The sequence below is a fragment of the Rhagoletis zephyria genome, unplaced genomic scaffold, assembly GCF_001687245.7.
Source record: "Rhagoletis zephyria isolate East Lansing unplaced genomic scaffold, Rhagoletis_zephyria_1.1 Rzeph_scaffold_01024, whole genome shotgun sequence".
Classification (NCBI taxonomy): Eukaryota; Metazoa; Arthropoda; class Insecta; order Diptera; family Tephritidae; genus Rhagoletis; species Rhagoletis zephyria.
This window is the reverse complement of record NW_016158108.1, coordinates 71,707-94,820: the sequence shown is the minus strand read 5'-3', so window position 1 is coordinate 94,820 and position 23,114 is coordinate 71,707. Positions and strand designations below refer to the sequence as shown.

General features: G+C 33.4%; 1 protein-coding gene across 24 annotated transcripts in view; it reads right to left on the bottom strand.

The window, feature by feature from the left end:
* Positions 1 to 23,114, bottom strand: part of Cka (Connector of kinase to AP-1) — a 59,789-nt gene that overhangs the window by 3,452 nt on the left and 33,223 nt on the right. For all 24 annotated transcript variants that reach the window (XM_017615464.1, XM_017615466.1, XM_017615479.1 and 21 more), the window contains 2 exons: positions 3,842 to 4,271; positions 3,534 to 3,749 (listed from right to left, as the gene is read on the bottom strand). In XM_017615464.1, coding sequence (XP_017470953.1) covers positions 3,534 to 3,749; positions 3,842 to 4,271 — 646 coding nt within the window. The remainder of the gene's footprint in view (positions 1 to 3,533; positions 3,750 to 3,841; positions 4,272 to 23,114) is intronic.

Here is a 23,114-nt window from a genome sequence, read left to right as displayed (position 1 = left end):
ATACGTTCGGTGCGACTGCGCAACAGCTGCGTGATTTTATTGCAATGAAAATGAATTCAATTCGATTGTACGTAAGTAAATACTAAGTACTACGTAAGTTTAGCGGGGGAAAAGGGAAAAATTACAAGAATTGAAACCAAAGTAAGTGAAGAAAATGTGGAAAATGTGGAGGAGGTTGTGGATATTGAAGACTAAGTCCGATCACTTCGAAGCGTACAGTTGGAGAATAAATTTTCAGTGAAACATGAAATTTTGGAGCAAGATTTATTTTTTTTTTTTATAGGTTATCTATGGAATTACTGATGAAGTTATTATTCTAATTGATAAAATTTACTTTTTATGCGAATTGCCTTGAAAATCGAGATTTTTGGCTAAATATAATGGCTTTTAAACTATTAAGTTGCTTTTATATCTAATAAATTGATTTATTATAAATTCCTTTCAAAAAAAAATAAAAATCTTAATATTTTGAATTTGGAAAATCAAATGCATAAAAAGCGCAGCTACATATGTACATATGTGTATAACGAAGTTTTGAATTGTGCATAACGTCATCATCATTGCTAAATTACCAATTTGATATATTTTCGGAAGAGCTTTCTTTTGATTATTCCCATAAGTTGTCTCTAAGATACATACCTACATATACCAAACAATAAAGTTATATTTTAAAAATACGAAAAAGTTGTTTGCTTCACGTGTAACATTTCATATTTGTCAAATACATAGGTCCATTTGCATTGATGATGAGTATATGTTTTAGTTTATAAAAGATGTAAAGCAAAAAAAGCTAAGCAAATTTTAGTAATTTTTTATGGAAAAAAATGATTTCACAAATTAATTATGTAAAACACTGTAAGCTGAAATTTTAGAATTCATTTTACAATTTAATACTTTTAGGCATTTTTTATGTAGTCTCAAATTTCTGTATTCTTCGTTGTATTCCAAAACTCTCAAATAAGCATTGTACATTGAAGTCTCAAGATTTGCGAACTATTTCAAAAAATTTCAGAAAAAAGTATTCAATTCGGAACACGCTGGTGGTAGCAGAGGAAGAGGGAGGCCCCCACTGCGATGGAAAGACCAAGGGGAGAAGGACTTGGCTTCACTTGGCATTTTCAATTGGCATCACTTGGCACAGAAGAGAAACGACTGGCGTGCTTTGTTGCTTTCGGCCAAAATTCGCTTAGGTGGTTACAGCGTTACAGTAGTCGGTTTCCTGAGGAGACTATTTAGGCAGAAATCCATTTAAAATTTTTGGTGCCTCTTAAAGGCAAAACTCGGGATTCACCATGTTGGAAATTTCAGAGAATTTTCTGATGAGTACGAAAAATACTAGGGTATGTACTATTTCATAGGGCATTTGAACAAAATTAAAGCGATCGAAGGCACATTTATGCTTAGATATAGTTTTGCTACTAAATATTAACCTGATAAATTAAATATTTGGGAATATCTTTTAGCAAAAACAAGTCAATCGTGGCTATAACTTAGTAGCTGCACGACAGTTTTTGAGTACCGAGCTTTTTAAAACACCTATGCATGTCTGATTATTTTGGAAAAATTGGTTTGGAATGTGTATGTAAACTGTATGTATGTATGAACTAAGGATGTTCCGAAACTTTGCATTAGCTTACGCGAATTATTCGCATCATTTTAAATATTCGCATTCGCATCAAACGATCCGTATGTTATGCGAATGCGAATGTTCAACAAGTTCTGTTAAAAGTCTGGCTGACTTCCAAAACGTATCAATAGAATATTTGGATACTGTTATACTGCGGTACTCAAACTGTTTGTATATGCATAGTTGTGGACACATTGCAACCATATACACTGCATATTTTAAATATTCAATATAGCAATGAACAATTTTTTAGATTTTTTTTTTTAGAACAAGCGATGCATCAACTTTGTTTCTGATGCGCTGTTTGCTCTAGCGATGCGTTTCGATAACTTTTCGGATGCGTTTTGGACAATTATGCATTGTCAATTTTTTTTGTAGTTCGGCATTATGGAACATTATACTTTGTATGTATGCAAAACAATTGACGTTTTGGAAGTCAGCCTCTTATAAGCAACCTAGAAGAAATTTTATAGTCTCCGAGCGAAAGCGAAGACTCGGATGTGGAATCTGTAGACATTAAAAAATGTGAAATCAAACCTCAATTGAAGGCCGATCTTAAAGTAAAACGAGCCTCTCTCTCAGTGAAAACCTTCTCGATTCGTGTAAAACTAAAATAAAATACTACAGAATGACGGATCGAGCTCGCAAATAATTGACCGCTCCATGCGCAGGCGTTCAGAGTGAGCAATTGTTCTGTACAGCCGGCCTTATATACGATCCTCTAACAAATAGCCTCATCGGCCAAAAGGCGGCAACATTAGTTATTCTGAAATATAATTTGCCATTTTTAACTTTGACTTTAGATTAAAACTGTATAGGTGGGCATATTCATTTTTTCCATTTCATCTTTTTCAGAGCAACAAAAGAAGCTGCTATGCCTCGTTTTGTTAACAATTTTAAATATAAACATTAGAACCTGCATACTGATGTAATTTATTATTATTTTCCATGTTGCATGTTTAACTACAAATTTAAATTACAGTATCCATCATATCATCCAATTAGGGTACAGGTAAATGCATAGCTAAATAGCACAAATTTTGATATTCTTTCCATAACCTCATTTCTAGTACCAAGCTTGCAATAAGCGATTAGGCGTTTGCGCCGCTCAATTCGACTTTTCATTAACTACCAGCCATTTAAAAGTGCAAAGTAAGAGATATAAAAAAAAAACATGTTTACCAAATTGTCGTTAGATAAGGTAGGTACATAGTAGGTATGTGGTAGATGCGCGATAGAATAAAATTAATTGTGAAGAAGCAAATTGCAAGAATACGCATTTTAGTAAGTTAAATATGTATATGCATATGTATATAAGACAATAATTGTAATAAGTTAGTCAATACATACTTTCTAATTAGTACCATATTCACATACACACATACATACATGTAGTCCACTTGCAAACAACGTTATGAGATTTTATAATAGTAAGCCTTAAATTAAAAAAAAAAACGACTATGACAACAAGTAACATCTAAATTGATTTTGTTTTATTACCTGAAAATTTGGATAAGTAAGAGCCTAATAATATTATAACAAAACATAACAACATTTACGGTCTATACGATCTAAAGCAGCTTTCTAATTTCATCAGAAGATGGGAGACTTTTGAAAGTTTATAAATATGTAGATATGATAGCGACTTTTGCAAGACTAGTTAACATTTGATGCTATTTTTTTTTCTGAATATAGGAAGATTTTGTTGTTGTTAGTGTACATGAAACTACTTTAAATTACGTACGTTACACACCAAAAACAAAAAATCGAAAAAATAATACAAAGCGCACTTTGCAAGTGGACTACTCATACATATGTAAGTTTGTATGTATGTAAATATGCGCGTTTAATTAGTGGGCTTTTGTTTTTTTTTTGGGTGTGTTAAATTTGCCACTTTATGTCTTACCTTCGCTAATCATATCCTTGCCGCTTTTGTTACGTTTCGTAGTTTTCACATCGGCATCATCATTCTCACCAGAGACCATTTCGAGATCATCGGAAATCTCATCGTCGTCGGACATTTCGGTAGTACCAAGAAATTCAAAATTAGCCATTACCGCTGCTTCAGTATCCAAAATTATGGCATCGTTTTGTTGTGCTTTCTTAGCTGGCGTGCGACGACCTATTTTTTAAATGAAGCATACCAAAAAATATTGGAAATTATTTTTAAAATTTTACATTTAAATATTATTTTACTGAATGTGAATTACTAACCCTCTGATTCTGCAGCACGTTTATTATTCTCATTGCCATTTATATTGGGACTGACATTCTCCTCCTGTTCGGAGTTATTATTGAGACCAAGTATGGAGCGCACCCGATTCGAACGCACATCGATTATGTTGTCTGTGTAACCGATTTCGGCCAAATATTGTCGCAGCATTTGTCTGCCCTGTCGCCAGGTTGTATTCGATACTGAACTGTATGGTACTTCGGAATCGGGCGCCACTTCGCTACCGAGACCAGCATCATCTGTTGGCGGTTTCAATTCATTCAATTGTGGCGGATCGGTACCATATTTGAGTCGATAGAATTTGGCACGCTCCTGCCGCAAGGCGTACTCCAACATTTTAATGCGTCGTGTTAAATCTGATTTGAGGCTTTCGAGACATTTTCGTTCGCCCAATAGCATGGCTATGCGTGCCTGTTTGGTGAAAGATAAAAACAGGGAAATGTTTTTTTTTTTTATTGAAATACGGATGTATATTGTTATAAAATAGTAAGAAGAGTTATATGAAATATCCTTACAAAAAACCTAATTGAAAGTAATACATTTAAGTTACCATCATAATTTGTCAAACTCAGCAAGATACATAGACGCACTAGATTCACAAATTTCAAAGTCGAATATCCTTAACTCGAAATTATGAAAAGCTTTTGCCCACAGCTCCGCTACATGCATATATCAATTTTTAGCATAATTTTTATAAATGTCAATTCCTTCCGAAAATGTGTCAGAATAAAACCATATACTAAACCTTCTTGTTAAATACCAATATATCATTGTTATACGTATGTACATACAGTATCAGTCATATCATTAGTACCCCCATTTCAAAGTAATATTGTTTGCCACTTACGTGTATTTATTTACTTTTAAGACATTTCAATTAAAACGCAGTTCATATAAACCCAAGTGTAAAACTTTTTAGAGTATTAACTGTATTTCAATTAAAAATTCTTAAAAATAAATAAATGTACATAAGTGGCAAACAATATCACTTTGAAATCGGTGTGCTAATGATATGACCGATACTGTACGTACGTATTTCATTTAGTTTTGTTCCCATAATTTAACAACCAAACCAAAATCAAATTGGGAAACATGGTTTTTATTTTGCTTTATAATTTTGGAAATATTTTTCTCAACTGAAATACGCAATAGGGCCGAATAGATTTATTGAATTTTGGGAGGCAGCAAGGAAAGACGAAAGATTTTGCAAATGTTCACCTAAATTCAATTTACTTTTTTTTTAAACACACTGCAAAACTGATTTCTTGAGCATCTTTCGTTTGACATCCATATTGTAATATTTCATTAAATTGAATTTCAATTTGAAAAAGGTGTCAACCCTCTTAAAAAATATTAAAAAAAAAAAAAAAATAACGGTGACAAAATTTATGTTAGCGTATTAATATATGAGCCGTTTGTCATCATTCAAATGTAGAAGGTTTTGTCGTTCGTTTATGACGATTTACAGATGCATTCGGTTACAAGTAGCCGGTTATTTAAGCACAAGAGGTACGAATTGACTTGAATGCCACTTTCAAAATTAACAGCTCACATAGGTGAACATAATATTTGAATTCCCAAAGAAAATCGCACATAGATATATAAAGTAATTTCATTGCTAATCCCGAGCAATTTTCGATAAAGCGATTAATGTTCGCTTTTTTTGTTTTGTAAAGAAAAAAAGTTATCAAAGCACGCCGTTGTCTGATAATGCTATGAAGTATGGCAAACATGTAGTACAAAGTCGTATATTTACTTAAGTGCACCAACACTAAGTGGTATAACAACAGCAATAACAATACGAGCCATTTTAAACTATTTTGCATTTTTTATTGATTACACAAATGTAATTATTAATTGCGAAGTAAGTTTGTACTTATGTAATTATGTCATACACATGTTTTTTTATTGTTAAAACCCTGTCGGAAAATCAACTACTTTACAAGCAATTTAACTATAATTAGTTGAAATTCTTCTGTGCATATGATTTCAACTATTTTCAAATGCATTTCGGCGCCTCCAAACCATACTATGCTAAGTCTAAGAGTCTAAGCTTAGTCAGCATGATATGGTTTGGGAACGTCGGTTTGGCTTAAAAAAAACTTCAAAATCACTGATCGAAATGATGCATTTTTTCAAAGTAAGTTATTTCCAACAACTTTTCCAAATGTTTAACTTTCGTAACTAAGTAATTGTTTTATTCCGACAGGGAAGAGTCAAAAGCAAACCGAGCGTGGTGGCATTGTATACATAAGTCATTATGTACATATTTACTACCTCTCTGAACTTGGCAGGACAACTTTTTCTCAAAGCAAAAATTCCTATCGCATAATTTGCCGTTAATTATCCATGAAAAGAATAATTTTGCCGCGGACATATTTTAAAAAATATCGAGTGCCCTGCTAACTTCCGTGGAAGTTAGCAGGGCACCTTCTGAAAACCAATGAAGGAAACCAGCTAAACCCAAACTAACTATCTGATAATTTGCCGTAAATTATCCGTTGTTTATCCGTGAAAAGAATTATCTTGCGGCTGACACATTTTAAAAAATATCGCTTGCCCTGGCACCTTCTGAAAACCAATGAAGGAAACCAGCTAAACCCAAACTAACTATCTGATAATTTGCCGTAAATTATCCGTTGTTTATCCGTGAAAAGAATTATCTTGCGGCTGACACATTTTAAAAAATATCGCTTGTCAAATAGTTAGTTTGCGTTTAGCTGGTTTCCTTAATTGGTTGTCAGATGGTGCCCTGCTAACTTCCACGGAAGTTAGCAGGGCACTCGATATTTTTTAAAATATGTCCGCGGCAAAATTATTCTTTTCACGGATAAACAACGGATAATTTACGGCAAATTATCAATAAGCTAATGGTTTCCTTTATTGGTTTTCAGAAGGTGCCCTGCTAACTTCCACGGAAGTTAGCAGGGCACTCGATATTTTTTAAAATATGTCCGCGGCAAAATTATTCTTTTCACGGATAAACAACGGATAATTTACGGCAAATTATCAATAAGCTAATGGTTTCCTTTATTGGTTTTCAGAAGGTGCCCTGCGAACTTCCGCGGAAGTTAGCAGGGCACGCGATATTTTTTAAAATGTTTCCGCGGCAAAATAATTCTTTTCACGGATAAACAACGGATAATTTACGGCAAATTATCAATAAGCTAATGGTTTCCTTTATTGGTTTTCAGAAGGTGCCCTGCTAACTTCCACGGAAGTTAGCAGGGCACTCGATATTTTTTAAAATATGTCCGCGGCAAAATTATTCTTTTCACGGATAATTTACGGATAATTAACGGCAAATTATGCGATAGGAATTTTTGCTTTGAAAAAAAGTTGTCCTGCCAAGTTCAGAGAGGTATATTTACTATACCGTAAGTGTATATCAAAACGCCATAAAGACTAAAAACAAAACAACAAAGACATGGATATGAGAAATATTCCCACTAGAACTTGAAGGGAGATCTCCCTGTGTGAGGAATAAAGGAGTACTCCCCTTGACCTGATTTCGGAGCAATAAGAGAGATTTGATGGTTTTGTACTCCTATATTACTCGCTTAGGAGTCAAATGGGAGATCTCCTAAGCGAGCAACTAAAGAATGCTCCCTGAGGCATGATTTAGGATCAATAAACAAGATTTGTCAATTTTGTACTCCTGTATTGCTCGCTTAGGAGCGTAATGGGAGATCTCCTAAGCGAGTAACTAAAGAATACTCCCTGAGACATGATTAAGGAGGAATCAGCGAGACTTTTCATTTTTGTACTCCTGTATTACTCGCTTAGGAGCAAAAAGCGATGTCTCCTAAACGAGTAAAAAAATATTGCTCCATGAGGCATGATTTGGGAGCAATGAGCGAGATTTTTCGTTTTTGTACTCCCGTATTACTCGCTTAGGAACAAAAAGCGATGTCTCGTAAAAAGAAAAATCCAGGAGGGTTCCTTTTACATATAAAACAAAAAATTTACAGAAATCCATTTCCTTGGTGAAAAAAATAAAAATGGCAAGTCAAAGCGAATTTAAATTAACGGCTATCGGTATGTATTACTTTTGTTTAAATTTATTATATATTAATTACTGACTACAATGATTTTGTAGATTCCGATAAATTTTTATCAAAAAGACATTTAAGACGCCTTGCGAAAAAGGAGCTACAAAATTTAATTGTGAGTAACGATTTAATTGCAGAAGCGGAAGAAAATTATGCATATAGTAATGTTGATGTAAACGAAGAAAGCCCTAATTGCTCGACATATGATGGCGACGAAGAGCCATCGCTTACTAAAAAATTAGCAATATGGGCAATAAAAAATCGTGTCCCGAGGAGAATGTGCAATGAGCTTCTCGCTATTTTGAAAAAAGAAAATTTGCCTGTACCTTCCACAAAAAAAAACACTGCTCCAAAGTTATCAAGCAAAAGAAACTATTGTAGATCAATTACATTACATTACATTATTATGACGCAAAGCTTACTTCTAAAGAAAAACTTATAAATTAAAAAAATATATATTTGATATAATGTTAGTTTGATCGAATTTTTTACTGTTGTTGTTTTGTTGTTGTTATTTTTTAATATCTAAGTATCTTTGTTTTTTTTTTCTAGCACGTCAATATTTTTTATTGATGTCATGTATATTATAGGATTATTAGCAATTTGCATGAAAAGCCAAAAACTAATTAATTTAGAATGAAATTTTTACTTAAAAACTAGCGGCATTAGTTAAAAAATACCTATAAATGACACAATTTTGTTCAGAAATCGTGCACTAGATATTAAATAAAAGATAAAAAAATAACAATTATTGGAGGGGGAAAAACAAAATCTAAGTTTCGCTGGTACTTAATCTGTTTCATTTTACAAGAAAAAAGAATAAGTTTAATTTTTTGTTACAATTATTTATTTAAATATAAATAAATGAATCGAAAACTCGTTTTCGCCTAATGGAAAATATACTCATTTTTAATCAGTGCTCTTTAATTACTCCCTGAGGAGGTTTCGGGATGACTTTTATGGGAGTACTCCTTTATTGCTCGTTTGGGAGGAATGTGGGATGACTTTTATGAGACTACTCCATTATTGCTCGTTTGGGAGGAATGTGGGATGACTTTTATGGGAGTACTCCCTTATTGCTCGTTTGGGAGTAATATTGGATGACTTTTATGAGAGTACTCCTTTATTACTCGTTTGGGAGGTTTCTGGGAGGTTATTATGGGAGTACTCCCGTATTGCTCCATTAGGAGGTTTGTGGGATGATAATTCTGTGTGTGCTCCCCGATTGCTCGTTTAGGAGGTAAAAGGGATTACTCCCCCTCCTAGGACATCCAATGTTAAAGGGAGTATACAAAATTACATGCTTATACACAGAAGCATAGGGAGCAATGGGGAGTATTCGTATACTCCCAAGGGAGTACTCACCGAGCAATCGTACGATGCTCCCAAGTTCTACTGGGATTAATTAAAATTCATTGAATGTGTGTGAAGATAGTGAGCAAAGTAAGGAAATTACATGCTTATCACACAATCGATGCAGAGCGACAAATGGGGAGACTATAAACAAAAAAAAAACGATGTACATATGTATGTACATCTGTAGGGCAATAAGAAAGAGATTATATCATAATCTTTACACTAAGTATATATGTATGTAGATTTGTATGTAAAATAACACTTGAACAACATCGAATATCTCTTGAAAATCACAAAAAAAAAAACAATTTAATTCTAACCTCTACCTCACCTGCTAGCTGAAAACTTTTAGATATTATTTATTATGCATTTGAGTTCATGATGAGCGTTTGGGGAATGTGGATAAGAAACATGTTAGTGTTTTAGAACTTCTATAACACCGAGCGACAAAAACAGAAGAATTCCAAAACAAACGACAGAATCCATATACTCACGAAGCTATGGGCCAAAAAGAGTAAAACTGCGCTTTTAGTTTTTCACACTGACGTCAGGATTTTTTTCAAAGGACTTTGAAATGAATGATATGATTAATTCAAAAAATTATTTAAAAAAATCAGTGCAACGTAGAATCACAATATGGCTACCAAATGCGAGAGAAAATTCTGTAAAATTTAAAAACAATAAATTTTTGGTTTACAATGATGAATAGGTATTGAAAATGCGCTTTTAATACATTTTATCTTTTTAAGTTAATAAAGTTTTTAGAACCGAATTCGATGATGAGATCGTGTGTATATTAGTCCTCAAACAATAATTTTTCAAAAATAAATATTGCAAATTTTCATGGATATTTAAAGACAAAATTTGTAAAGGAAATTTTCCATGCCCATTCGTCCTTATGCTCCAAAAAATCTATCTATCTGTTATAATTCTACAGATAATTTTCTTCTATATGATAGCCTTATCCTACATTGCACTGATTTTTTTTTTTTAATAACATTTTTTTAACTAATCACATCAATAGTTTCTAGAAAACTACAAAAAAGTGCAACATATTTTAACCTAAATTTCAAACTTTTTTGTCGAAAGTGCTAGAAGTTGAGTACACAGTTTTTTAGACCCTGCAATTTTAGTCTGATAATGTGCAAATTTCAAGTGACTAAAATTGATTGGGCTATAGAACTGTGTATATATATTTTATATTTTAAATTAATACGAATTGCGAAAATTTAACCCTGACGAAGAAGTTCATCAGCTGTTTTGGGACATTTTGACGGCTAAAATTTTAACGTGAGAAGGCTTGATTGTCTTTTTGTTATACAAAAAAGGCCGACAAGGCACATAAGAAGTACGCACGAAAAAAAATCAATATTGTTTTTTACTTCCTACTTTCGTATTAAGTATCGTTACTCATCTACAAAAGTAGAAAATAAGTAACAGAGACAAAGTAACTTGGTATCCAAAATACAATCGGCAGGCAACATGTATTAGGACAAATTTTGAAGTGAACTAAATATTTTTCGTTTATGTAGAGCTACACACATTACATCCATTCCCATACTGACGCTGTTTGCTTTTGCTCAATATTAAAAACCGCTATGAGCACAACACCATAGCGCTTAGGTATTGTTTATTTTACTTAAGGAAGTTCTCCTTGCTACATACATACATACGCAGAAAACATTTATGTGCTGATGTATTTATGTATGTAACTTCCTTCGCTTATTGAACCCGGCAGTAAAAATTGGGGTAGCCTTATAAAAGCATTAGTTGTATATTCACTTTTATATGGCAATTTCCAAACTGGTGCGCAATCGCTGATCAATTTGATAGTTTTTGAAAATAAAAAAGAAATTCAAAGCCTTGCTCTTGAATGAAACTAAGAATTATACCATAAGCAAGCGGTTTCAGTCCAGTTCGAGTTCAAAAACTCGGAGATCCGAAATTTAACTTCAACAGAAGTTCATAAAACAACGTTTCTATTTTTTTTAGTTCTAATTTAGGCGGCAGGGTTAGAAGAAAACTATAAAGAAAGGAAGACCGTTGATATGCTCCTAATATTTTTCAGTTAACCTGTGTCGTATTAACGTTATTGAATATCTCTCCACTTGTGATCTTATTATAAACTAAGGGCCTCCAAAAACAGTGGCCAGCACTGGATAAGCAGAGGGGGATTTAGAAAATTATGCAGCATTCAAAACGCATATTATGCACGGCCTACAGGAGTAATTCTCGAAATAGTGTCCCAAGTAACAGCGCATCTGGAGTAAGACTCAAAGGCTCAGGCTGCTGAATGCCGAAGCAACTCGGTAATAATGGTATTTTTGCCAAGCATTTAAAATCAGGAGAGCAGCTAGAGTACATACCTCCTACGCCAGATTTAAAGAAATACTTTCTACTGTAGTTTTCTTCTAGACGGGAATGGAGTTAAGACAAGGTAATTAAAAACAATTCTAATACATACATACATATGTATACTGACAGTTCAGACTTTTAAATGTTCGAGTAACCTCAAAAATAGGCCAAACCCTCTTTTTCGCTAGTTTAGGTTAGGATATTATTAAAAAAAAAAAGTTTTAGAGCAATTCTAAGTTAAGAACACGAATTCGGCGTACCAAAATCTGTTAGAAATCACAAGCCTTTTCTTGGTAAAAGTTGTATGATAGATTTAATTTCATAGGCCGAGACTATGACCTGCAGCAAAGCAGAACTCAAAAAGTCGCAAAACTTTTGTCAAATTTATATGAACCATATTTTCAAATGTTGTGGTCCCCAACTGTAAACGTTAATTTCGGGCTAGTTTAGATAGACCCCAATACACTACTGGGTAAGTACGCATTTGCCACTTAAAAACCAATGAAACAATCAGGGGGGAAAAAAAATCAAGAAAATAATCTGCGTGTAATGATGCTTTAGGGATTTGAGAATATATCATTTAATTTCTCCCCTCTGTGTTGTTCCTTTTAGCGCCCGAAACCAAGAGTGCCAATTGAAATGTGGAAGTAAGCTGACAAAGACGCGAAGTGTGAAGAAACAGGAAGTTGATGTAACTGTAAGGTGCCGTACTGAGTAAATATTAATACCCATACGCGACTAGTAAGTGGGTGGCATAACATTAGAGATACTCATACCTTTTGGTATTTGAAATTTCCCAATGTCAATGGCAATGGCAGTGGCTTTGGAAAATGTTTGCGTTATCAAAACTTAAGCGTAAATGGAATTAAGTAGTGGTGCTGAATGGTGGAAGGAGCGTAGGCGGTTCTGAGAAAATATGTGGCATAAACATTATTGGCATTCTTGTGTCTTTTCCAAATATTTGCAATAGCTAAAATGTTGCTTATATCAACAGAAAATGTATAGAAGAGCAGGAAAAGAAACGCACGAAAAAAGTGCAACCAGCGAGTTTACGTTTATTGACAGTTTATACGTAGTATTGCAAAGGTCAACATTTACGTACATGTTTACATATGTACATTACGCCATACAGTCTGAGATCCAAAGATTTTTGCTGCACCTATGGCAACGGCCTGACGAACTTCGTTGCCGCTTTGGTTGTGTTCAATCTCATCTCATATGCTGCGGCGTGTTTTAATTTTCTTTTTTTTAATTTAATTTTTAAATTTTATTGTTTTAAAAAGATATATACATACATAACTGTGTGTATATATTTTTTAATTTTGTTTAATTTCTGGAATATTTCTTTGAATTCTTAGATTTTATTATTTTAAAAAGATAAATCCAATTCAATTTAGTTTTTAGAACCGTATTTTTTAATTTTTAGCAGAAAAGTTATTTTCATTATATTTAATTTTTTGAAACATATTTTTATTTTTTATTTTGTTTAATTTTTAAATTTTATTTATTTATTTTTTAATTTATTTCCGTTTTGTTTATATTTTATTCAATTTTTAGTTTTTGTTGTTGTACGTTTTAATTTTTTTTTTTATTTGTCAAAACTTATCTTTTTTAAAATCTTTTATTTTTAATTAAGTTTTCAGATTTTATTGTTTTAAAAAGCACTTTTTTGAATTTTATATAATTTTTAGGAACTTAGTTTGNATTGTTTTAAAAAGCACTTTTTTGAATTTTATATAATTTTTAGGAACTTATTTTTTTTTTGCCTTAAATTTTTTATTTAATTTAATTTTTAGAAACTTATTTTTTCTTTTATATATATTTTTTTAATTTAATTTGTGGTTTTAATTGTTCTAAAAAGATAAAGATTTATTTTTTTTTATTTGATTGAATTTCTATACAACTTTTTGCTAAAGGACAAACAGAACAACGCTAAAACCTTTTCCTTAGCAGATCTTTCAATCAGTCTTTCGAAAGACAGAAAAGAGATTCCAAGATAGTTGCCAGAATTGATAATTATCTAACGAAAGATGTCCAACGGCTGTGGGAGTTTAAAGACAGTTGCCATAATTGCCCTGTTAGCTTACCGACATTAGGGTGTTACGCTAGGATGATTAAAACTAACTGAGATATGATGGGTAAGCACTAGAACGGGGTACTTAAGATCAATGAAATTTGGAACAAAAAAATGCCTCCTACAGACATTGGTCAGACTACAAAATAAAATCGTGAAGCTGATAAAAGTTCTATCAACAATCAACCGCTCATATCAATGTAAGTACTTAGGTTACGCTTCGCACTACGATTTTATTTTTAGTCTGATCAATGTCCAAGACCGAAGAGGAGAGTGGTGTGATGACTGGTACCTAAGACCTTCCTGATTATTTTGTAGCTTTTAGTACTTTTTCTACATAATTATTAACTTTCCTTTCAATAAAACAGTTTTATCTTGAAATTTTTTTTTAATTATTTTGTTTGTCATTTTAATGGAACATTATAACGGTCGACGCCCCCAGATGTCCAATAGAGGGGCAAGGCTCTTATATAGCAAGATGTGTGCCCAAGTCTTAAGAGGAAAGCGTTCGCAATATATCATTATTTTTTCAATCCTCGACACGATGCGAAATATTGACTTGGGTGGGAAAACCATACTCAGTTTTGGTTAGATACCTTGATTTCAGTTTTAAAATATTGGCTGTCTAAACTCCTCTGTGATACGTTATAAATTGCGTTCTAATTGTAAAAGCCTTCCATTTAATACCCATTGCCCTTATTAAGAGGATTGAAACAAATATGAAAACCGCCATTTTGTACCAGAGGCCATTTTGGATTTGGAATATTTGGAACTTTTTCATGGTCCTTTCAGATCAATAGGTCAACAGGAAGGGGGGTGAAATTTTAATTACTAGATTTGAGCTAAATAAAATTGGTTAAAAACTAAAAAAAAAATAATAATTGAAATTGCTTTGCAAAAATACCTTAGGCTCGAAGGTGTATGACGGTCTAATGTACATATTTACATACAAATATTTGTGGTCACCCTTAGAAGACAATTAAATTTGCGTCCATATTAACGACGGCGGCGGTTAGTGCTAATTCAATTGCTAATTGATAGAATTATTTTGTTGCCATAACAGCCGACCAACTAAACGACCGATGGATAGGCTGACTAATTGCCCGGTCGGTCGGTCGGTCACTCAGTCACTGAAACAGCTGTGGCCCCTGTGGCAATTGGTTGTGTTTGATGTGCAATGTGTTCAGTTTAATGAAGATGCCTGGGTGGGTGGTGGTGGTGGTTTTAGTTTACTGGCGGGCGTCACCATGTCGCGATGAATGCGTCATAGTTGTGTGAATAAAACAAAACAAATACAGCTATGTATGTATGTTGTTGCCAGGGTTTGCTATTTGTCACTATTGTTTTCCTTTGCGTCGTCATTAATATTTATGAATTTTTTATTTATCTACACTGTAACGTAGTTAGCACTTAATTTGCTTTCGGTAATAATTTTAGGTAAACTTTGATGTCAAACAACATCATTCCTTCCAAAATACGAATTAAAATGTCCTGCGGTATGACTTACGTTATTTAATCGACCAATCAACAAATTGCGAAATTTAATTAGATTGCCAATGTTTCTTGTTTGGAAGTCAAAAAATTAAAAAAACGGCGAAAAGCGATTGTATCTGAAATATTCACCCAAATGGCTACCTTGTCTACTACCGCCTCCACAGAAATAGTTTGAATGACGAAAAGTGCTGCGCCGCAGCCAATGACGCGAGAAAATTAACGTTAGAGCTTAAACAGACGGCAGCGTTGATCCGGATCAACTCGGAAATTAACTGCAGTTGATCCGGATTAAGTCCCAGTTAATCCGAGCAACGCTGCCATCTGTTTAAGCTTTTAGACAAAGAAGAGGGAATAAAGACGTATTTTTAAGAAAAAGAAAAGGGATGGAAAAAGAGGTGAGTATGTAGAGCTCGAGATGAATGGGCGGGAAAACAGAAAATAAGGCAGCATCAAACGATTTCAAGGCCGGAGCTGCAGAGAGGAAAATGGGAATATCGTAACAAAGGTCGAGAGTAGACATAAGGCTGAGTGAATTGAGTCATTACGAAAGGTAGACCCCTGAATTTTCCTTCGCAGTGAGATTGGCAAAACTAAGAAGATATTAAGGACGCCAACCGGATATTATTTGGCGACATGACTCTACGCGAAGAAGAAGCCCATCAAGTCGGTGAGGGTCAGACAAATTTTAGGCATACTAAAGCCGCCTCCAACTACCTTCTTGTTAGCGCTGCGAGTTCTATTAGGATTTTTTGACTATCCGCATAATCTATAAATTCGAATACCTGAATAAAAAAACCCGAGCTCGATAGATTCAGTAAATTTAAGAATAACTTTCAAACACTGTTTAGAATATTCGGATAACCAAATGAACGGATATTGACCGGTTATCCGTACTATTCGGATTTTATATGTATACACAAATATCTGAACGGAATACACAAATATCTGTTTTTCGGAAGAAAATTTTCCTAAGTAAGACAATTGTCAATTCTGGCAACTACTGAAGGCCCTTTTCTGTCTTTTAAAACACTAATTTAAAGGTCTGCTAACGAGGAGATCCTTGCGTTATTCTTTTTGTCTTTAAGCAACTAGTTTTCTATAAATTAAATGAAATAATAAAAATATATTTTTTTCCTTTTAAATCAATTAAAATTAATAATTAAAAACGAACTTATTTGTTTTTTGTTATTTTTTTGGCCTTTTTAATAATTATATTCAACAATTTTTTATAATGAGCTCGAGGCCATTTTTTAAATGAAAATTTATTGTGGAAAAGCAACAATAATTTGAAAAAATGGTAGAAGTGATAGCTATTTCGGAAATCACCACATTTCCTCATCAGACTTCTTTCAGTAGGATTCGAACCGACGATCCCANGATCGTCGGTTCGAATCCTACTGAAAGAAGTCTGATGAGGAAATGTGGTGATTTCCGAAATAGCTATCACTTCTACCATTTTTTCAAATTATTGTTGCTTTTCCACAATAAATTTTCATTTAAAAAATGGCCTCGAGCTCATTATAAAAAATTGTTGAATATAATTAAAAACCAACTAAAATTAAATTAAATATGGAAAAAACTTAATAAATAAACTAAAATAAGTGTCCAAAAACTTAATGAAAAAAAAATTTTTAAATAGAATCTAAAAAATCAAAGAAACAAAGAAAACTGAATGAAAAAAAACAAATAAATTTAAAAAAAAAATAATATAAGATCATAAAAAATAAATATTTTCCTTTTTATTTCTTAAAGAAAGGAAAAGAATTCAAAAAAAATAAAATAAATTAAGTTTCTAAAAATTAAATAAAATTAATTTTTTTTATTTTATAACAAAATCTAAACATTAAAAGAAAATTAAATACATACATGGTGCACAAGAGGCTGGCTGCCTTCGCCACAGAAAGTCGACACCATACAGAGGGTGGCTGGAGCTAATCCTACGGTACTCGGCAAGGATGCTAACTACATAACTCATGGCATATATGAGGGGACAGCCCTGAGACCAGCGATACAGGTGGGTTTCTATTTAATTTACTTAGTTATAAGTTTATGAGTTGTAACAGAGGTAGCACTACTCCAAATTTCATCTAACCTAGTACTTCTCGCATCCGTCGGCTGAGAAGACCTAGATCTAACGCTGTTAACCCAGTCATAAAATGGAGAGTATTCGACGATTNGTTGTAACAGAGGTAGCACTACTCCAAATTTCATCTAACCTAGTACTTCTAGCATCCGTCGGCTGAGAAGAAGACCTAGATCTAACGCTGTTAACCCAGTCATAAAATGGAGAGTATTCGACGATTAGACCTTATCATATTACCGTTGTTGTTTTTGCAACAGCATATAAATTCTCCAAAGAGTTTTTGGCCAGATATAAATCTGGGTCGTTCCGGTTACGTAGACCTGACTGTCGTGGGACTGGTCACATTACCGTCGGATACTCTTTTAGTTGTAATATTGCAGCGGATACAACTGGTACCTTTAGGAACAAACATACCATAATTTATTCCAACAGTTTTGAAACATCCCGGAAGCCATCCGGGAAACCAAGGAAGCCTGTTGAATATACCAAGCCAATATACTTATGCACAGCGTGGCGACGAATAACTGTTACCCCGGCTTTTTTTTTTGAGAAGTAAAAGGGTCCTTTATAGATTTTGGGAAAAAGGTATTTTATTGTTAATTTTCCACAGATTTTACTTTAGTTGTATTAATTAGTTATTAAATTTTAATCCTTATTTACATTTGCCAGCAGTGGCACGCAGGTCCTTTTCAGGTGTATTTTTTCTTAGGCTTTGTATAAAAAATATATAAAAAAATAAAAAACTGTATTAAGGTGGTCGAATGAATGGCTGTCCTAGTCACCAGTTCCGAGTCTATTCGATTTATGAGTATGAGGCCTTATGTTGGACAAAAGGGGGAGTATGAGACTCAAAATGGAAAATTTCCATATGGTTACAGAAGATATGGAATAAATTAACTGAGGAAGACCTGCGTGCCAAATTAACTTTTCTCTCAAAGTTTACACTGCTGGCAAATGAAAATAAGGACTGAAATTTAAAAACTATTTAATACAACTAAAGTTCTAATTTTTATAGCAATTTTTAGAGGGATATTAAGCATCCAATAACGACTCGCTAAGCTGCACAAAGTTTACAGTAATCTTTATTCGTAAATCGAGTAAATGTGGCCACGACAAAGCTAAGGTTTCCACACCCATAAACCTTATGTCTTTCGTACTCAAAACGTTCGATAGGCTCTTAGAACTCAGAGAAAACGTGTTATTTGTGCCAATCAAGGATAATATGGCATAAGAGGTCCTATTGGCGATTGTGACAATGACAGACCTGTGAAATTCACCGTTGTCCAGATTTTTACAGCGCGCTTTAATTAGCGTACGTACTACGTAGCAGCGCTAGAGAAACGTAATTCACAACTACCTACTAATTTATTAAGCGCCGTAATATCTCGCACCACTACTCATTTAGAAAAAATGTAGAAGAGCACGAATGTACTGCTGCATATGTATTTGTAAAGGTAAAGCGGCGGCCACTCCGCATGGCTTGGGTTCGAGCCCAGGTTCCGAATGACATCAAAAACAAAAGAAGTGAAGAAGTTTTTTCTCACACCGCCCGCTCCTCGACAGGCAATGGCAAACCTCGGAGTGTATTTCTGCCATGAAAAACAGCTTCTCATAATAATTCAAAAACTGTAGGCCCCTCCCCCTTTGAGTGACAAGATAAAGTCACACGCCACAAATTATTAGTGAAGCGAAGTAAACTGAGGAAAAGGGAAGATTAAAAAAAAAACAGAAGATAACAAAATAACTACTATGCTGAGATAGTGCTGAAGTCTGACATTTATGGACAAACGCATTTAACAGCTGTTACCGGCTGATAAGTTTTATGGCGTCATTACATATGTACAGCTGCGAGCATTGAAATAGTTGTGGGTCCAAACAAACTATACTTTTTAAGACTACGCAAAGTTTCAAATAATTTTGCGAACAGATGTATTGCAAAAGTAGGAGCTTCTTTTGCAACCATGTCTAAACATAAAAAAAAAACTTTTAGTTAAGGCACGCAGTAATTTTTAGTAAAAAACACAACCGACTTCAATTCTCATATAAAAATTGAGGAGTACCGTTAACTTTTTCATGGTCCAATGATCGGATCTAAACCACCTGTGAGACACTACCTTTCTCACGGGAAAAGAATTATCGAAATCGGTTGACGTGGTCCAAAGTTATTTTGTATTTGTAATTACGGTAACATACATAAAAAATATATATATATTCCGACGAATGAATAAACTTCTCCTTTTTTACATGGAGCAGTAAAATAGTAGTTTATGAAAGAAATTAATATTTAAGGGACAAGAAGAATTTTTTGGAGCTCTACCTACTTAGTACTTAGTACCATGGCCTTTATTTTTAATTACGGCTGAGCAACGCCGAACCATGGAAACCACAATTGTGTTATATGGAAGAAAATGCGCAACACACCCAAAAAAAAAAAATCTAAAAAAATCAACGGTGATTTTTAGCGACTTGAAGACTGCACTTTATTAGACTAAAATTGAACGGGCTACAAAACTGCATACCAGAAAATTTTCTAAATATTCTAATTAAAAATTTCTAATTCTAATCTGAAATTTGTGCAACCTTTGAAACCTTTATGTATGTATGTGGTTCCGGTTATAGATTGAATTATATATATTTTAAATGAAAACTATTAAAAATAAATAGATAAACATAAGTTGCAAACAAAGTCATTTTGACTTGCGGTGCTAATTAGTTGACCGCAGATGTATATGGAATTTTATACTTACTTACCCTACAAAAGTACTTTCAGTCAGGACAGTTGGTTAAAGGTAGAAAATGTGACAGGATGACCTTCCCACCATTGCATTGCTAACGAACGTGTTGTGTGGGTGGTCCCCACTTATCAACGTTGAGTAGTTGAAGTTGAATAATGGTTAATATCAATGGAAGTTGTTAAATTGTTACGTGCCCCATTTAACAGAGCTTTCAAACGGAATGAGCTCATTTACGAGTATAAGGCTTACGCTTGCCTGAATGTCGTAATGTGCACCTACATATATGTATGAGTGTTTGTTGAACTTGAGCCTGTACATAGTAAATATGCGTGTTCGACAGCATTTTTTTTTTTTGTTTTGTTTGTTCACAGCATGCTGGGCAACGCAAAAGCAACGTAAAAAGGGACATGGAAAGGGAGTGGCGCGAATTAAATTAAAATTTCATTAGCATAATTATGTTTGGTGTGCTGCTGCTGCTGCTGGAAGTGCGCACATACATATGGATTTAAGCCTTACTCGTACCGACTCGTTAAGTAGCCATTAATTAATGATAAACTATCGCAGCGCAAGTGCAATCAAAGCAAGTATGTAAGTGCATTTATGGATATATTTGTAGAAAAAATTGAAAGCACACAATTGTAAATGGTGGTTACATATTTAATGCAATTTCACTATTTTTAGTGATTTTACTTTCGCAAATTTGTTGTAATGAGATTTAAGTGCTAATTTATTGAAACTTTTTTCTCCATTGCTAATACTTCGTTTTAAACGTGTTTTTTTACGGTATTTATGAGAGAAAAAAAATTACTCATGCCTAATTGCCACTGCATGTTGCATGTTCTTGCACAACTTTTTTTTTTTTTTAGTTTTTTCATTGCAACAATTGTGGCATTGTGGTAGTCCACTTTATATTGTAAGCTTTTTTTTAGGTTTTAATGCATTTCGAAATTGCACACATGCATACACTGCCGGAACAAAGTATTGGCACAGCAAATTTTTCACAATATATGCAACAATTTTTATTCAAATATTTTTCCGCCAATTTTGTATAAAAATATGGTTCACTCTACAATAAAAAAAAAAACATTAAAATATAGTTCCTAAACTTTGTGCTAAACTCGCGAAAATTCAGCAAATTTTTATGCAAATTTTCAACTTTTTAATCAGATTTTTTACAATTTTTTGAGTATGAAGATTTCTACAAGTTTTAAACTTAAGTAATTACCGTTGAGTTTTGGCAATTTTTTTTCACGCAGTCTCTTCAATACAAAATTTTTTTTTTTTGAAAATACATTATAGGAAAAAATGCAAAACACCTTCAACCAAAAGAAATTCTCAAAAATCAATGCGATTTCTGACTAACTCCGAACTTGCATTTTTTTACTAGAATTTAATGGGCTGCAAAAAAAATACTCAAAAAAAATTCTAAAAAATCTGATTAAAAAGTTGAAAATTTGCTGAATTTTCGCGAGTTTTGCACAAAGTTTAGGAATTATATTTTTAAGTTTTTTTTTTGTAGAATTAACTATACTTTTACACAAAATTGGCGGAAAAATATTAGAATAAAAATTGTTGCTTATATTGTGAAAAATTTGCTGTACCAATACTTTGTTTCGGCAGTGTATGTATGTATGTATGTACGAGTATTCCGTGCAGTTCTCACCTTAACTGCCTGCTTTTGCATGTTGAATTTTATTTCATTTCTACTCTTTCCATTTCAAATTTGGTCGCTCGTGCTGCATGCCACATGCCATAACAATGCACATCATGCGCTTGGTATGCCACAGCATTCGTTCCCATAAATATTAGTTTGTATTTTTGTACATACATATGTGTACGTTGGCACATGCATTTAGCAATTCACACAATGATTTGTTAAATTGTTTAGCATTGAGTAAAATTATGCATCCAACGCCCTCTTCATCATCAAGCAAGCAGCAAGCACCACCTTCTACTCGTCGTCATTAGCATCATCATCAGCAGCGCCATCATTTTCCAACATCCAACACTACCCGCAGCATTGTTTGTAGTAAATTCCAGCAACATTTGTGGCGTTTGGCATTTCTTTTCACTCGGTCGTGTTTTATGTTTCTTTCTTTTTTTTATTGCCGCGTTGCATGATTTTTAATTTTGTAAATGCTTTGCCTTTGCTTTAATGAAAGTTCAAGTGATCATTGTGTTGCCACCTTTTCTCATGTATACAGTTAATTGTTGTTTTACCACCATTCAGTGCTATTGTAAACAATTACGGTATGACCGTTCAAACGCAGTATTGCAAGCATTATTATAATCTTTTGTTTTAATACAACAACATATTGCTGGCATTATATTTTTGTTGCAGCAAATCCAATATTTACATGCAGAAACTTGTTTTGCGCTGGACTTCATAAAACTTTTTCACTGTGCATTACTAATTACTAGAGATAAGCCTTTTGAATGGATTTTATTGATGACAGATTACTCCCGAACTACAAGATATCAATATGTTTATCGATATATGTATGTACATAAAAAAAGTTGCTCTTTCGTTTTTGTCAGTCGACCGGACAAAGCTAATAGTTCCTGAAGATGCCTTCAGACTGAAGGCGAAATATGGACCAAAATAAAATTTAAAGTAAATAAAGCAGAAAAACTTTTAAAGTTGTATTTAACATACAGCCTATAGCTCAAAAATAAATTATTAAATTATATTAACTATTTTATTATGGGTATCAAACAAGAGAAGTTTAAGTAAGCGTGATTTCTAAAATAATGTCAATGCTTTATTATACCCGAACGCACTTGTGTAAAAGGGTATATTAACTTGGTTCGTATAACTGTTGTTTGTTGTAACAGCCTAATACGGCGTTTCCACGATTCATAATTCGCTCTCTCATTCGTAATCCCTCTTTCACTCATAATTCGCTCTCCGATTCGTCATTCGCCTTGCCAATTACCATACAAAATTTTAAGAGCGAATTACCTCATTTATAGGTAATTCAGATCGAATTACCATTCGAATGACGAACAAATCGGTGCCTTCTCTAATATTTATCGGAAATATATCGAAGTTTTCGCCGGCCTTGTCCCATTATTTGCTACCACTTTTTCTAGTTATAGAATAAT